This window comes from Capra hircus, chromosome 25, assembly GCF_001704415.2.
Source record: "Capra hircus breed San Clemente chromosome 25, ASM170441v1, whole genome shotgun sequence".
Classification (NCBI taxonomy): domain Eukaryota; kingdom Metazoa; phylum Chordata; class Mammalia; order Artiodactyla; family Bovidae; genus Capra; species Capra hircus.
In genome coordinates this window covers 25,716,597-25,734,138 of record NC_030832.1, presented here as the reverse complement: position 1 = coordinate 25,734,138, position 17,542 = coordinate 25,716,597, and the positions used below count along the sequence as shown (strand labels likewise).

At 57.8% G+C, this 17,542-nt stretch overlaps 1 protein-coding gene across 2 annotated transcripts in view; it reads right to left on the bottom strand.

Moving 5' to 3' along the window:
• Positions 468-17,542, bottom strand: part of SBK1 (SH3 domain binding kinase 1) — a 53,377-nt gene continuing 36,302 nt past the window's right edge. For both annotated transcript variants that reach the window (XM_018040964.1, XM_018040963.1), the window contains exons 2-4: positions 7,170-7,402; positions 5,211-5,413; positions 468-4,074 (exon numbers count right to left, since the gene is read on the bottom strand). In XM_018040964.1, coding sequence (XP_017896453.1) covers positions 3,235-4,074; positions 5,211-5,413; positions 7,170-7,395 — 1,269 coding nt within the window. In that variant the 5' untranslated portion in view covers positions 7,396-7,402 and the 3' untranslated portion in view covers positions 468-3,234. The remainder of the gene's footprint in view (positions 4,075-5,210; positions 5,414-7,169; positions 7,403-17,542) is intronic.

The following is a 17,542-nucleotide window of genomic DNA, read 5'->3' as shown; positions in this document are numbered from 1 at the left end:
GTGGGTGATGTCTGCTACATCGGTAGACCACTGGCTGCCCGAGGATGGGGCCCCATCTGTCCTGTTTACTGGCACATCCCCAGGCCCCACTAGGAAGCCAGGTGCACAGAACGCGCCCGGTAAACATTTGCTGCTGGGCGGCTGGATGAGTCGCCTATTCTGGTCCTCTGGGCTTTTTGGCCGCTATTTCCTGCCCAGTCTGTAGGGCTCCATGCTGAACCTGGAGTCCAGTTCAGGGAAAGCTCCCTACTTCTCCCCCACAGAACCCAGGTCCTTGTTCCTTTCATGCTCCATCATCCCTGGCTGGGGCCTCCTCTAGCTCACACAAGAGGTCACAGGAGGCCTGGGGTGGCTGCCTTTGGACTCTGCAGACCCCACCTTAAACCATGTGTTGTCTTGTTTCCAGAGTTAATTCTGCGTATCTCCCTCTCTAGGCCCTATCTGAGACAACACAAGACACCCAGTGCTAATTTTTCTAAACTTTTCTTTATTTTATAGCAATTGTCATGATTAGAGAAGTAAATAACACATTTAAAAACCTTCTCAGGGCCAAAGGATGCCAGAATATTTACAAACACATGGTGGAGGACGGTGGCAACATGAGGGTCTGGGGCTGTGGGGCTGGGATCCCACCCAGGCCCCGAGTCAGGCTGGAATGCTGACACCAGCCACCAGGATGGTCCCACCAGCCACAGCGTGGGCCCAGGGAGCATTGGCAGCCTTAGGGCCCTGCTCAGCTGGCCTGGTGGCAGACCGCTTAGCTAACCTGTGGCCCTGCCTCCTGCCCAGGGGCTCACCACACCCCACAGGCCAGCTCCGAGGGGCCTCTGGGAAGCACCGAAGGACAGGGGGCAGTGTAGGGGGCGCGGGGCTGGGACAGAGGTCGGGGATGACCTGGCCGGCCCCGGGTGGGACAGAGACACGTGCGCGTGTGCACACACACAAACACCTGCACAGAAGAATCGAGAGGGTTTTTTTTCCTAAGTCTTCAGGTCTACGGCGTGATTCACTTTTTTGCTATTTACTTGCTCTTTGACAGTGACATAAACTGAGGTAAACATCTGTGACCAACACCTCTCCTAAGGGGCAAAGGGTCCCAGCCCCCACAGCAGAGGTGGTGGTGGCGGCAGCAGCAAGACCCCGACGCGGAGGGCGGGCACAGAACCGGTTCCAGTCCTGCTTCGCTCTAGGCTGCCGCTGCCCCCTTCTGTGCCTCTGACAACAGGGGCTGGGCTACAGAACTACGGTCCCTTCCCAACTCTAACATCCTAGATACTACGACGAGGGAGAGACTCTCAAACAGGATCTTAACAGAGAGAGAGAGAGAGAAAGAGGGCGCACGCGAGGGGTGTCTACTTGGAATCTCGCTTCCGTGTTATTGCAGGAGAGACGGGATGTCGAGAGGCCTAAGGCAAAAGGAGAAGTCGCGGCTGGGAGAGGTGCCCAGATGGGCTCCAGGTGGGCTGGGGCGGGGGCAGTGATGGGGAGGCAGGCCCTGCTCCAAGGCTTGGCCCTTGGTGGGAGGAGGGGGGGGGTTTGCTACTTACCTGGCATGTGTTGGGCCCCCATGCCCGCCGGGGAGGTGGGTCTCTAGATGGGCGGGCACACTGAGGAGGGAGGGGGACCAGGCCCTGGGGCAACCACACACTGTAAACTGGACCCGGGCAGGGCGGGGGGACCTATAGCCCTTTTGCGTGGTGGGAATGAGGGTGAATGGAGAAGTAGGGGCTCCTGGCCAGAGGGTCCCCTCTGGTCAGCGTGGCCCACTAGGGAGCCCCCTCAAATGGCCGAGAACCCTGGAAGGGACCCTGGAAGGTGTGGCCTGGGACAGCGGGTAGGGTGCTGCCAGGCAGAGGGAGCAGCCTCTCCCAGGATGAGGTTATTGCGGGGTCCCAGGCCTCCACGGACAGGGCAGGAGTTGTGAGGGCGGGCTTTGTGAGTCTGGGCTCCTCTGGACTGTGGGTGCCTCCTTGCCAGGCTCCCTGAGGGGTGTGCTGAGCCGGGGGTCTGAGCGCCCTCTGGCAGCTGCCCGCTGAGAATCCTGGGGTGGAGTGACTGGGGTGTCGTGACTGGAGTGTCTGGATGCAGTCACTGAACACATGAGGCTACACGCACACAGGTGCCTTCTGCATGTGCTCACACTGCACAGGTACCTGTTCACACGCTCACTCCCTCCCATTTCCAGGGCCTCTGTTCTCACACCCAGTACGAGAAACTTGGGAGACATGGGGATGGAGTCAGCCCCAGGCTCAGATGTTGGACTCCAGCAGAAATCCGGGAGAAATTCCTGGCACAAGTAACCTCGCTGCCTGCTCAAAGTCCAGGCCACTGACTGGGCTGGGGCAGCGAGGATTGAGAGGATCTGAGCAAGGTTTCCCTGGCCTGGGGAAGGTGCCGGTGGGCAGGCCAAGCTGGGGTGCACCCGGGCTCTGAACTCATTCCCCGGGCCTGGTGATGCAGGGGCATGTGGCCCCTGGCAACGGAGACCAGTTATCCTGAAATCCCTGTAAGGGGAGGGGGAGGGCTGCAGCCTCTCTGGCTGTGTGTGATCTTGGCCAGCCGCCCTCCTTTTGGGCTCTGTGTCCTCATGGGTTGGGGGGAAGGACTGGGTGGTGGGAGAGTCACTGGATTCTTGGGGCCTGTGTTTACACACACACTGCTGTGACATCCAGACGTTTGCTACATTTTTGCAGGGGGCGTGGTCCCTCCCCTCTAACCCTCCCTGGAAAGGGGCCGGTCTCAGATGAACAACACCCCTGCCCTCGGCTCACCGCCCTCCTCCCAGCCAGTGAGTGCCTAGACGCCCTAAGCCCTTTCTCGACCCCAGCACTTGAGTTCCTTTTCGTTCCCAGGGTGGGGGTGGGGGCGGGAAGGTTGGGAGGGGGGCAGGAAAAGGGGTAGGGCTGCTGGACGATCTGCCAGGGGGGTGCAAAGGGCCCGGAGCCACTAGTTCAGGGTCCCAGGTTCAGGGAGGTGTGGGGGAGTCTGCCGGCAAGCTCCCTTGCTCCTGGTGTCGGGGGTGGGGGTGAGGGTGGGGCCTCTGAATCCTCGGGTCTGTGGGGCTGGGCTCCTTTGGTGGCATCTCACCGGCCCGCCGCCGGGCCGGGCGCCTGCCTCGCCTACCACTACTCCCTCCTGCCGCCGCAGGGGGCTGGCCGCTTCGGCCAGGGCGGCTCCCTGCGCCCCGGCCTGGCTGCTGCTCGGCGCCCGGGCCCCGAGGGCGGCGGGGGCGGCTCAGACGCAGATCTCGATGGCCGTGGCCAGCACCACCTGCCCTTTGCTTTTGTCCGGGCGGCCGTCGGTCCTGCCGGGAGGCCCCGGGGGGGCCAGGCCGGGCTCGGGCACGGGGACCGGCACGGGCACGGGGACGGGGACCGGCACAGGTCCGGGCCCGACGGTGGGAGGCGCGGGCCGAGAGCCGCTGCCGCTCTCGGTCAGCACCGTCCGCTTGAGCGGCCCGGGCGCCTCGAGGCGCAGCGGCCCGGCGGCCGGCGGGCGGTCCCCGGCGGGCTTGCGCGCGCGGTGCGAGGGCCGGCGCCGCAGCTCGGACGTGAGCTCGTGCTTGAGGAAGCGGAAGACCTCCTTAGCCGGCCCGCGGCGCTCGGGCTCCAGCGCCAGGAGCCGCTGGAACATGCGCAGCGCTGGCTCGGTGAAGCGGCGCCACTGCGACGGCAGCCCCGGCAGGCGGCCCCGCTGCCAGCGCACGAACTCCTCGAAGAAGGCGTCGGCGCCCGACGCCGCCTCCCACGGGAAGTTGCCGGTGAGCACGCAGAAGATGAGCACGCCGAAGGCCCACACATCCACGCCAGTGTCCACCGCGAAGCCGTCGGCGCGGCCCGCCTGGCACACCTCGGGCGCTGTGTACGGGATGGTGCCGCTCACCCGCTTCACGCGGCAGCCCACGCGGCGCGTCATGCCGAAGTCGGCCAGCTTCACGCGCCGGCACTCGCGGTCAAACAGCAGCACGTTTTCCGGCTTGATGTCGCGGTGCACCAGCTGCCGACCGTGCATGAAGTCCAGCGCCAGGCCCAGCTGCTGCACGCAGCGCTTCACGGTGTCCTCGGGGAGCCCCACCTGCGGCCGGAGGAGAGGGCCGGAGGGCGGCTCAGGGGCGCGGACAGGTTCCACCCGGCCGTCTCCTTCCTCCCCCACCCCGCCCGGCCCTCTCCGCCCGGCCCTCTCCGCCCGGCCCTCTCCGCCCGGCCCTCTCCTCCCAATCCCCGCCCCCCTCCTCCCAATCCCCGCCCCCTCCTCCCAATCCCCGCCCCCTCCTCCCAATCCCCGCCCCCCAACCGCCCCTCCCTCCCATCCCCGCCCCCTCCCTCCCATCCCCGCCCCCTCCCTCCCATCCCCGCCCCCTCCCTCCCATCCCCGCCCCCTCCCTCCCATCCCCGCCCCCGCCCCGTCCCTCAACCCGAACTCCTTGCGGGGTCCCTTTCCTGGGCAAATCCGGGGCCAGCCGCCCTTCCTTATCCTACTTGGGCATCCCCGGCTCCCTCCTTGACCCCCGGGTTTTCACACACCCCTCGAACCTTCCCCACCTTTTCCCCCAGTACCTGTACGGAGCGCCTGCTTTGGGCCAAGTACTGGGTTAATAAGGACCCTATCCGGCATGGTCTGCTGTATGCCCATCTCACGTAAACGGCAGCTCTGAGAGGCCTTGTCACTTATCCGGTGAGCGGCAGGGCAGTGTTTCATCCTGGCCAGGTGCCGGGAATCCCGGGGGCAGTCTCCCCATCCCGGGCACCTCCTCTGGGAAGGCTGGTGGCCCTGCCACCTTCCCTCTTGGGTCCCCACCTCCTATACAGCAGCGGAGGAGGGGGCTGCTGGACTTCATCCCACCCACCGGCTGGTCCTTATCACAGTTCGGTGCCTAAGTCAATTCAGTCGTGTCTCTTTGTGACCCTGTGAACTGTAGCAGGCCAGGCTCCTCTGTCCCTGGGATTCTCCAGGCAAGAATACCGGAGTGGGTTGCCATTCCCTTCTCCATCATCTTAGTGCCTCATGTGGCCAACTGTAGAGTATCTGTTTCCCCCACTAGGCCCATAGCAGGAGCTTTTGTTCACTGTGTATCCGCAGCCCTCCAAACAATGACTGATATACAGTAGGCGCCTAATAAATGATTTAAGCGAGTGGCCTGACTCCTCTTCAGCTCTCACACTTGGGGACCCAGAAGAGCCTCTCCCCTCCCTCAGCCACTGCTCCAGTACCTGAGGAGGAATAATGTCGAACAGGTCCCCGGCGGGCGCGTACTCCTGGGCGAAGACATAGCAGTCTTCCGTCTCAAACACGACGTCAAAAACCTTGATGATGAAGGGGCTGGAGGAGAGGCTGTTGGTAATGCTCACCTCCCGCAGGAAGTTCTTCAGCTTGGTTTTGCTCTTGTTCACAAACTTCAGCGCCATCTTCGTGCCTAGCGGGGCGACAGTGAGAGTGGTGAGGACTCCTCTCCCTGCGCCCCTGCGCCTCACACAGCCGGGCCTGTCTGTGCAGCCTGTCTGGGCTGCAGCACATGACTCGACGGGAGCCCCAGTGGGCAGGCTGTTGTTTCACAGGTAGGAAACTGAGGCCCAGAGAGGGGAAGGCCCTGCAGCAAGTCAGGCGTTAGCCTGGGTCCTCTCTGCCCCGCCCGCAGCCCTCCATGAGGGGGGCCTGCTGCTTCCTCCACCCTCTCCTTTTCCTCCTGACACATTGTGTACTTAGTATCTTGTCTGCCTGCCCCTGGTCAGAAGGCCCTTGAGCACAGGAAACTATCTTTTTTTTTAAGATTTTTTTGTTGTGGACCATTTTTTCAAGTCTTTCATGAATTTGTTGCATTATTGCTTCTGTTCCTTGGCTGTGAGGCATGTGCCGTCCCAGTGCCCTGACCAGGGATGGAACGGGCACTCCCCTGCACTGGGAGCTGAAGTCCCAACCACTGGACCACCAGGGAGTCCCAGGAACCTGTGTCTTGTTTGCTCTTGTATCTCCAGCGCTCACAGAAGAGCCTGGTGCACTGCAGGTGCTCCGAAAACTTTTGTTAAGTAGATGAATAAGTAAGAAGGCACTAGACACACAGAGGTGAGGGCCTGCAAGGCACGTGTCCCCGACTGTGAGCTTGAGCAGCCATCTGTACCCACCTGGGTACAGAGCTGTGTGACACGTGTGTGTTCACAGAGAGCTTACACATTGCGGGTCTTGCCTTCTGCACTTCATGTTCACAACTCACTTTTTATAAAGACCCTATCAGCTGGGCATTAATACTCCTCTGTTTCACAAAGGAGGAAACCTAGGCACAGAGAGGTTAAGTCACTTGCCCCAGGTCACACAGCAAGCAAGCAGCCAAGCTCAGGTGACCCCATGTCCAAGGTTCCTCCTTCTGGCCCTGTCCCCTCTGAATGCAGCTGTGGGCACCTATGCAGCCCCCATCCCTGGCTGGCTGATGGGCACTGCAGTGAGCTTACACTGTGGGGAAGGCATCACGTTTAGCAGTTAAGCGAGAAGGCCCTGGAGCTGATGACTGGGGGCTCATCCTAGCTCACACCTTCTGTAGCTGCATGACCTGGGCTGAGTGACTGCATCTTTCTGGGTCTCAGTGTCCTCGGGATCTGAGGAATGGAGCAGCCACATGGACCTCACAGGGCCCTCTCCCACCTGCTGTTAAGCATGGTGCTCTGTTCGCGAGGACCCCAGTTCAGTTTGGTCCACCCTCCCGGGGACAGCTATCACATATATGCTGGTCATCCCCCAAACACCACTGCCAGCCCTGACCTTTCCCCTGATTCCACATGTCCCCAGGCACACCTCCTTGACTGTCCTGAGGGCACTTTTGTTCAGTTGCTCAGTTGTGTCTGACTCTTGGTGACCCGATGGACTGCAGCATGCCAGGCTTCCCTGTCCTTCACTATCTCCCGGAGTTTGCTCACACTCATGTCCATTGATTCAGTGATGCCATCCCACCATCTCGTCCTCTTTGGCTGTCCTGTCCTCAGGGCACTGTGGATGGCCCCAGAGCAGCCCACTTTCCCCAGAGATTCCTCCCTTGTCCCCGCTTTCCCAGGCTGCTTCACACCACACTCTCTCCACTGGTAGCACAGACTCTCCTTCCCTGCTGGCCTCCTGGCCCCCACAGAGAGCCCCCACCAGGTCCCCACTCCTGTCTTACAGCGGGCCGCCCTGCAGATACTCACCCGTGCCCTTGTAGGCCACGAGGTCGACCTTCCCATAGGTGCCCTTGCCCAGCTCCCGGACAAGTTCGTAGTGCTTGGTGACGTCGCTCGCGGCCACTGTGCGGAGGGTCAGCGCCTGCATGTCTTCGGTGAGGAGGGGCACGCCGGCACCCAGCCCGGGGGCGGTCCCTGGCCCGCAGCAGGGCAGGGAGTGGGGCGGCTCCGGCTCTGGGCAGCCCACGCTCATCTTCTCCCTGGTGTGGGGGTGGGGAGAGGGATGGAGTGTGACATCAGACCCCTCCACTCCCCACCTCCTCCCCGTCCAGGGCCCAGGATGTCTGGGGCTGGGCCTGATGCCAGGCCTAAGATGACCACCAGGCGGCGACAAGCATCTTTGCTGCAAATGGTTGGTTGTTTAGTTGCTAAGGCGTGTCCAAACTCTTTGAGACCCCACAGACTCGTAGCTCACCAGGCTCTTCTGTCCATGGGATTCTCCAGGCAAGAATACTGGAGGGTGTTGCCATGGCCTCCGCCAGGGATCTTCCTGCCCCAGGGTTCAAACCTGCATCTCTTACGTCTCAGGACAGGTAAAGCAGGTTCTTTACCACTGAGTCACCTGGTTCAGTGGTAAAGAAGAATCACCTGGGAAGTCCCCATCCTTTCCCTGAAGCTTCAGGGTCAGGCCTGAGCCAGCAATCCCCAGAGACACGGCCATTGTCCCACCACTCCCTACTTGGGCGTCTCATGCTATGATCCAGACACAGTGTCAGGCAAGGCACACGTGTTTATGTCACACAAAGACATGCCACATACTGAGTTCACACGGGTGCTCCCATTCACAAGTATTGATCAGCACTTGCTGTTTGCCAGGTGCAGTTTGGAGCCCTGGGGACACAGCCCTGAACACACAGACACACAGTTCAAGGTGGGGAAATGGACAATACACAGTAAGCCCACAAATTATATATTGTGATAAAAGGTGACATTGGCTATAGAGAAAATAAGGCTGGGGAGGGGCAGGGGGGGTGTGAGGGGAGGTTGTTCAGTCACACAGTCGTTTCGGCTCTTTGCGACCCCATGGACTGCAGCACGCCAGGTTCTGCTGTCTGTGGGGTTTCTCAGGCAAGAATACTGGACTGGGTAGCCATTTCCTTTTCCAGGGGATCTTCCCGACCCAGGGATGGAACCCAGGTGTCCTGCATTGCAGGCGGATTCTTCACCGACTGAACCTCCAGGGAAGCCGTAACGGGGCAGAAGTCTCAGATAAAACCCTGGCAGGGCGGCGCAGGCTGGCCACATCCCCACCAAGGCCTTATAATCTGTCCCCCGACCTCAGACGACCACACACAGCCCAGCTCAAGTACACAGCTGCAGCTGTAGCTCCTGGGTCCCCGCCCAGGCTCCTCGGATACAAGGACAGAATGCCTGTTCCACCATGACCCACCCTCCACTTTCACCGCTGGTCCCCTTCCGTGTTCACACGGGCTGGGGGAGGGGGCTTCCTGGACACACCGACCCCTTCGGGGATACTGAGTTTGCCTCCTGATGGTGCTGGGGGCGCAGAGAGCTGCAGTGGGAAGCGTTCAGGGGTGGGTGACAGCGAATGCTTATCTGGGGTTTGCATTTCTCGTCCGTCTAACGGGGGGAGGCTTAGACCAGGGAGCCAAGCAACCGGGAGCAAGTGTCTGTGTGCCCATGTCTGCCTATGCACCAATGAAGGAGGTCGCCGATGAACCCCCTCTGGGCTGAGCCTCAGCAGCCATCCCCGGGTGCAGCTTCTCCGCCCTCTCTCCCTTCTCCCTCCTGTAGGTGGACCACCAGCGCTCTCGGTACCCACAGCCTGCCCCTCAGCCCCCAGCCCTGCCCTCGTGGTTCAGAGTGAAGGCACAGACTTGGAGCCAGACTGCCTAGTTGGAAGCCGGGCTCGATGACTTGCTAGCTGGATGTCCTTGAGCAAGTTACTTCCTGTCTTTGTGCCTCGGTTTCCCCACCTTATAAAAAGAATACAATAGTATCTTTTCCCTGAGGATTATAGGACATTAAGTGGTTGGTGCCTGGTGCACAGTAAGCGCCCCTCAAGAGGCAGGTGTGGTTGCCTTCTCATTCCGATGATGCTCGCCTGCTCAGCTGGGGTGAGCCCAGCCCGGGAGCCTGGTGTCTCTACCCTGGCCCGGCCGCTCCCCTTCCAGGCCCAAACCCTCTTTTCCTCCTCTGCTTTCCCCTTCCCCCTCGGCACGACCCAGCCTCCCACTTCACGCGGAGAAGAAGAACATCAGGAGGGAACTTCCTGCCTCCCACCCAGCCCCAAACGGAGCTCCATCTGCACGTCCTCCTGGCTGGCTGCGGGGTGCGGGGGGGGGGGGGGGGGCGGGGGACGGTGGCGGGGACAGGGAGGGTGACAGGGAGGGCGGTGCAGGGAGCCATCCTCCCCTCCTCTGCTCTGGCTCCCACCCCCTGCTTCTTCCTCGGTATCCTGCTCCCCCACACAGGCCCCTCCCCTCCATTCATGATGTCCCATACGGTGCTCTCCCCACCGAGTCTCCAGCGAGAACCTAGGACCCCTAACCCTGCTCCCTCCACCAGCAACAGTGTGTCGAACCCAGCCCTGCCTGGCATGGCCACCGAATCTATGCAGTGCCTGCTCAGGGCAGGACAGCACTGGGCATCTCCCTGCTGCAGGGCTAAAGTAGGGTGACATCTCCCCATGACAGTCTCCGGGCTAAAAGGGTCAGCTCTCCTGATCCCAGTCACATGTCTGCCCACTGCCTAGGTGGAGAGGACTCCAAGAGGGAACAGCCAGGTCACGGGCTCTGGTGCAGCTTGGGGAGTAGGGGGGTCAGGCTGTTCCTGTGGAGTGAGTGGGGCTCCCCCTGCCCCCTGGGTGCTGATGAGTATGCATCCTCTTCACCTGGAGCTCTTCCCCCCTGCCCATCAAGAGACCCTGGGCTGCTCTGCTGACCTACTTCTGATGTGTGTGGACTCCCCAAGGGCTGCCTCGTGTGTGCAGGCACCTGTGTGCACACGTGTGGCGATGCTCCCGCTTCGGGCTTTGGTCCTGTCAGGTCCCTTTGGGGCTGTTTTCTGCATCCCCTGGGAGCTTGGCAACTGCAAGTTGCTAGAAGCCCTTCTTCCCTCCCCCAGGGACTGTGGGGTGCCTGCTTCTCTCTGCCACTTTGGCCTCAAGAGTTGCCCTGGGCAGGTTCCGCGGGCTGGGTGGGGGCCACACCAGCTTCCTCATCCTCAGGCTCAGCCCAGGCTCTGCCCACTGCCCAGCAATGCTGCTCATCAGCTTGAGTGTGCCTCTCCAGCGCCCTCTGCCATTCCTGCTGGCCTGGCCTGCCCTCCCCGGCCCCTGCCCCTTCCCCTTATCTCATTATCCTCAGGTCCCACTCCTCCAGGAAGCCTTCCCTGCTGCCCCAGGTGTCAATTCCTGTCTCTGAGGGGCCCCAGGGTTCAGGCAGGGTCTGTATGCCTCTCTCTTCCGGCCCCTGTTGAATATCTTGGGTGGTCGCAGCTGTATCCTGTCAGGCCAAGACTACCCTGGGGGCTAGTGCTACATCAAACCCAACTCTCCATGGTCCCTTCCCTTGGTTCTGAGGGTCCAGGTTGTGGGACCTCCATTTCTTCCCCCCACTCACTTCTTCAACCCCTCTCTTTCTCCAGGCCTGTTCTCTGCAAGGTGTCAGCAGGAGACAAGAGACTGACCTGCACCCGTCCCTGATTGATGCTGCCGCGTCATCCCCCAGGTACGCTGCCTCTGACCCAGTTACTACGCATGTGACTTCAGAGGCGCAGTGGGGAAGCGATGGAAACAGCACGGGCCTTGGGGCTCAGCAGGTTTGGCCTTGATCCTAAGGTGTGCCACTTTTTAGCTGGGTGACCTTGAGTAAGTCACATCCCCTCTCTGGGCCTCAGCTTCCTCATCCGTAAGATGAAGAAAATAACAGTAGTAACGGGGGTGACGGCTGACACTTAAATGTACTCACTGCATGTCAAGCCCTGTTTGGTTGGAGGCTGACCTCATCTCTCATTTTCACAATTCCAGGCGTGCATGCATGCTGAGTCCCTCCAGTTGTGTCTGACTCTTTGTGACCCTGTAGACTGTAGCCTGCCAGGCTCCTTTGTCCATGGGATTTTCCAGGCAAGAATACTGGAGTGGGTTGCTATTTCCTCTTCCAGGAGATCTTCTTGACACAGGGACTGAACCTGTGTCTCTTATGTCTCCTGCATTGGCAGGCGGGTTCTTTACCACTAGCATCACCCAGGAAGCCCACAATTCCATGAGGTAGCTGGTATTATCATTATTATTGTTACTACTACTATTATTATTTTTGGCTGCACTGCACAGCTTGTGGGATCTTAGTTCCCTGACCAGGGATTGAACCCATGCCTCCTGCAGTGGAAGCATGAAGTTTTAGTCTCTGGACCACCAGGGAAGTCTTCAAGGTAGGAATTATTAGTATCCCCATTTTAGGGGTGATGAGCACGAGGCACAGAGACTGTATAACTCGCCCAATGTCATCTCGCTAGTGCTGGCACTGGCTCCAAAGTTGGTGCTTTTAACCACCTCTATTTTTTGCCCCAAGACAGAATGTGGGGACATCACCTCCAGCTCCCTCAGTATCCGAGCAGGGAAATGGAGGCCCAGAAGGGGGCACAGCCTCAGCCAGGGACGCACATGCCCTCCTGGAGCTCCTGTGGCGAGTTGACTGGGGGCCAGGCACTGGTCCAGGTATTAACTCACTTAGTTCTCACAACAGTCCCTGCGGCAGGTGTGTGTGCTTGCTCAGTCACTAAGTCGTGTCCAACTCCTTGGGACCCCTTGGACTATAGCTCTCCAGGCTCCTTTGTCCATGGGATTTCCCAGGCAAGAATACTGGAGTAGGTTACCGTTCCCTTCTCCAGGGGATCTTCCCGACTCAGGGGGTTGAACCATGCATCTCCTGCATTGGCAGGCGGGTTCTTTACCTCTGAGCCACCTGGGAAGCCAAGGTATACCAGCTCCTTTTTTCAGGTGGAGACTTGAGCCCTTCAGCCTCGCTGGGTGGTTGAGGGCATAGATGTCTGGTATCATGGGGAACTTGACCTTGAGCTATTTCACCTTCAGCATCATCACTTCCTCCCCTTGGAGGAGCAGCTGAGAACTTGGTGGCCGTGAACTTCCCAGCACCAGGCGTGGAGGCCCTGGCTGGCCTCCGTTCACCCTGTGTAGCTGGTACTGCACACTTGAGGGCTGTGCTGCCCTTGGGGACCCCATGTGACCTGCACCTCCAGTGTGTGTCCTTGCTGATCCCAAGGGAGGCCCTCAATTCCCCATCTGTGGTGAAGGCAAGAGGGCCTCGCCCAGTCTTCATGGCAGCGGTGGTGGCCCTGACCACAAAGGCTCCAGCCCTGTGGGCTGGGTCTTCCGCCACAGGCTGGGCGGGCCACGGTGGTGGGGGAGAGTTTCCTAAGCAAGACCGAACCACCTACCACTTCCTGTTGGCAGGTGGCTCGAGCTGGGTTCCACCTTTGTGAAAATAACACCCAGTGTGTAACCCAAGTCAGGTCTACACTGGGACCCCCTTCCCTACCATGCATGCGTGCGTGAGCACACACACACGCGCACACACACAGTGCCAGACTGGCAAAATTTCACTCACTGAGTCCTCATAAGTGCCTTCAGAAGGGGGCAAGATGCCTCCTATTTTTAAAAATCTGCTCAACTGAGGTGTAACTGGTATATCTAGGCTTCCCTGGTGGCTCAGTGGTAAATAATCCACCTGCCAATGCAGGAGTCACGGGTTTGATCCCTGGGTCGGGAAGATCCCCTGGAGAAGGAAATGGCAACCCAAACCAGTATCCTTGCCTGGGGAATCCCACGGACAGAGAAGCGTGGTAGGCTATAGTCCGCGGGGTCGCAGAGAGTCAGACACGACTTAGTGACTGAACAACAATTGGCAATCACAAAACTCCCCCATAGCAAGTGTACAATCCAATGATTTCAGTAAATGTACAGAGCTGTGCAACCGCTGCCTCCATCAGGTGATCTCCCTCACGGATGAAGAGCAGAGGCCCAAGAGGTTGATGACGTATTGTGGTTATCACAAAGATGGCCAACTGCCTGTCAGAGCTTTGTGTTCCCTCCTGTGATACAGAGCTGTTCTGGAGGGTGGCGGTCAGCAGGGAGCTACGTCCCTCCCCTCCCTTGCATCCAGCTATGGTCACCTGCGGCAGGTTTTCCCCAGTGGCATGTGAACAGAAACGAGGTGTCACTTCTAGGCTGGGGCTTTTAAGAGTGGCTAAAGTGTCTCTCTTCTTCTGTGCCTTGATGCAGAGGACCCCAAGACTCTAAAAGATGGTGGTGGAACTAAAGATGGGAGGAACCTGGGTCCCCAGGTGTTGGAGGCCCGCTGCTGACCAGTATTACCTGCTCTGGTATTTTGTGAGCTGGAAGTAAAATGCTGTCCTGTTAGGCTGCTGACGTATATGAGATTTAGTTGTTAGAGCAGCTGACATCACCCTGACTCAAGGGTTATGCTGCAGGTAAGCAAAAGAGCTGAGATTCACACCTCAGTGTTTGGACTCCTGGGATGTGGCCAGAGAAGGGAACCCAGATGGTGGTAACACTGGCAACCAAGCGACAAGAATTCAGTTACTGGATTAGGTGGAGGGTGACCAGTCTGTGAAGGTAAGGGAATCTGCTCTTCTCCTGTCTTGCGGGAGAATAATCATCCTGGCAAATATTTACTGAGTGTTGACTGTATGCCAGGTGGTATGCAAACAGTGGATTAAATCATTTCATCCCAACAAATCTGCGAGGTGGGTGCTACTCTTATCCCCATTTTACAGAAAGGGATACTGAGGCACAGATGGGTTGAGTAACTTGCCCCAGAGCTAATAAACAGCAGAGTGGGATTTGAACTCAGGCTATGAGGTTTTAGATCCCATGCTCTCATGCGCTGTGTCCTGCGAGGCTCCTGTAGGCAGACAGCAACTCAAAAATGAGACAGTTCTCACAGTCTCACAGTCTCACAGCAGGGAGGAAGTGCGTTCTTCATCGCTGGGAGCAGAGAAGCAGATACTGGAAGCCCATCTGTTGGGGGGAATCGGTGGGGGGTGAGATTGGACTGAGCCAGCCCTCTCTAACTGTCACTCTGGGATTCTGAGATTCTCAGTCCCCATGCCGGGGCCCCTTCACTCAGGTCACTGGACCCATGCTCTGCCCTTTGCACAGGCAAACCCCAAGGGTGTCCTTACAAAGCCCTGGCCTGGAAGGATGCCATCAAGCAGTGATTGTGCCTTGGGGGAGGGGTCCCCTCTCTGCATCTGCACTCTCACTAAAAGTTCCCATGAGAAAGCAGCCACGATGTGGAATTTCAGGTGATGAATCGGGATGGAAGTTGGCCTCTCTCACCTGCTTCACTTTGCTTCTGTGTCAAATGAGAGGCTGGGCTTCCCTGGTGGCTCAATGGTAAAGAACCTGCCTGCCAATGCAGGTGACCTGGGTTCGATCCCTGGGTCAGGAAGGTTCCCTGGACAAGGAAATGGCAACCCACTCCAGTACTCTTGCCTGGAAGACCCCATAGAAAGAGGAGTCCGGCGGGCTACAGCCCAGGCTTAGAGACCAAACAACAATAACACCAGCAAGGGGCTGTCACTTCATTCCTTCAGCCTGTGTGGCTGAGCCAGCTGGCTGCGCCCCACATTCTCCCCTAGCCTGTCTCCAGGTTTCTCCCCTCCAGTCCTCCCGACCTGTGGGGTCAGATAAATTGTCTCAAGGCCAGAGTTGACCTGATCCTTGCCTCGTTCGCATTTTTGGTGGTTTCTTGTGTTGGCCTCTAGTGTGGTCTCCTGTTCAGCATCACTTCCCCTTTCTCTGGGGAGTGGTTCCCTCCTTCAGTCCACTGGTTCAGTAGGGCTGTCCCCACCCTGACTCTCAGCGCAGAGCTGGTCCAGGGCCAGTCAACCACGGGGTGCCTCCCATCTGCAAGGTCACTCTGGCAGGTTCTAAGATGAACATGTGCTCCAAGGTGACCCACTGAGATCTCACTTTAGGACTCTTGCTTAAGTTTTGAGAAAAGAGATACCTCTGACCCCTGGCCTACAAAGCTGGAGAACACAGGCCTGGAGCTGCTGGGGGCTGGCTTGGCCAGCATGAGGGTAGCCTGAGAAAGAAGCAACAAAGAGATAAGCAGCGCTGAAAGATGGAGAGATTTCTGATGACTCTGAGCATCTGGCTCCAGATATGCCTAAAGTCAGTCATACTCCTGAAAGTTTGTTTCCTGGATCAATACATTTCCTTTCAGCTTAAGCCAATTTGAGTTGAATTTATGTAGCTTACAGCCTAAAGCCTCCAGACAAGTACATCTGTTCAAGCCCAGGCACTGTGCTGGGTACTGGCACTGGGTGAGTAGGTTAGATAGAGGGTATGAGCCTACAAATCAAGGAGGCAAAGCAAAGAAGGACTCAGATAATCATAAGGCCAGGAAGGCCATGATCAGTGCTCTGCCATTTCCAAGAAGGACACTGGCAGTGGGGATCAGGGTGCCTTCCTGGAGGAGGTGACACCCGAATGGGCCTTGAAGCGGACTGACAATCTAGCAAGAAACCCAAGAGCTCCTTGAAAGCAAGCCCCATGCCTTAATCATCTTGCTATTCCTAGCTCTTAGCCAGGGTGTGACAAATGCTGGGTGAATAATTCTTTACGTGTTTGGGAAGCTGTAACTTTTTATATCTTGGCTTTCCTGAATGTGACCCTGCAGGCACATAGCTATTTTCTCAAGGGTCTGCATGAGATATCATTAGCCCCATTTTACAGGTGCAGAGACTGATGGCCAGAAGAGGACAACGATTTGCTCAAAAATCACACAGAGTCAGTGGCAGGGCTGGACTAGAAGCCAGGGCGTCTGCAGGACAAGGTGCTATCTCCCTATAACAGCCCCCAGCCCCAAACACAGCAGAGATGGGAGTGGCGGTGAGCGACACTGGTCACTGTGAACAGAGAGGCTGGGGTGCCACGATCAGAATGCTGAATACAAGGGAGAGGAAGTTGACAGCAACAGCTAACACTTAAGGAACCCCTGTCCTGTGCCAAGTCCCTCATGTAAATGAACTCATCTACTCTATTATTCACTCCAGTTTACAGACAAGGACACTGAAGCATAGAGCAAGTCATGTCACTTGATCAAGACCATCCATCCAGTAAGTGGTGGGGCCAGGATTCCAATCTAGGCATTATCACTGCAGTGTCCAAACGCTTCTCCACTATGCATTACAGCCTCTAAAATGATTAATAGTCAAAATGACTATTTATTTTCTCAATTGCCAATGCTTTACATTGCTGCTGCCATTCAATCTTCACAGCAACCCCATTTTACAAATAAGGATCCTGAGGTTCATAGGGGTTAAGCAGTTTGCCCAAGGTCACCTAGCTGGTAAGAGGAAGAGCTGGGAATTGAACCTTGAATGCTTCCTGCTCTGTCTCCCTTTCCCTGTCTTTGGTCTCTGGTTTGCAGCCCAGACCTCCCTCCAGCGCCATTATCTTCAGCACCACAGGTGTGGACAGCACCCGGGCTGGCATTAAATGCAAGGCTAGGGGAGGTCCAAGGAGGCTGGACTGCAGGACAGAGGAACTGCTGACAGAACAAGGCCCCCAGGGCATGAAAAGGTTTGTCTGAATATAGGTTGTTGCTGTTGTTTAGTTGCTAAGTCATGTCCAACTCTAATGCGACCCCATTGACTGCAGCCCGCCAGGCTCCTCTGTCCACGAGATTTCCTAGTCAAGAATATTGGAGTGGGTAGCCATTTCCTTCTCCACGGGATCTCCCTGACCCAGGAATCAAACCCACATCTCCTGCATTGCAGGTGGATTTTTTAACCACTGATTCACCTGGGAAGCCCATGGATATAGACACTGCCATTTATTTAGCCAACTGATAGGTGTTGACTGTGTACATTCGCCCTTTTGCTGCCACAAACAATGAGCAGCCTTGTGCGTAAGTCCTGCGGCAGTTGGCAGGTGTGTCTGTAGGATCGATTCTAGAAGTGGGTTGCCAGGTTAAAGGATGAATGCACCTGGGATTTCTATACAGAGCCTGATGTCCCCCAGGGGGCTGTGCCACTGGCCCACCCCAGTCATCAGGAGAGGGCTGTGGGACACAGCAGCTGCCACCCACTTCCTGGCTCTCTCTGGGCCTCCATATCACTTTGTTAATACGTTATTTTGAAGTGAGGGGGGAAACAGGAATAGGTTTCTTATTTGCTTGCATTTGCATAAAGTAACTCTGGATGCAACCAGACACTAATGAAGGTGCTTGACCATCCTCAGCACTCACTCCCACTGTTCTGAGCCATCATCAGGGCTCAGCTACTGTTCCCTACCCCCCTCAACCTCTCCTGACACAGCAGCCAGA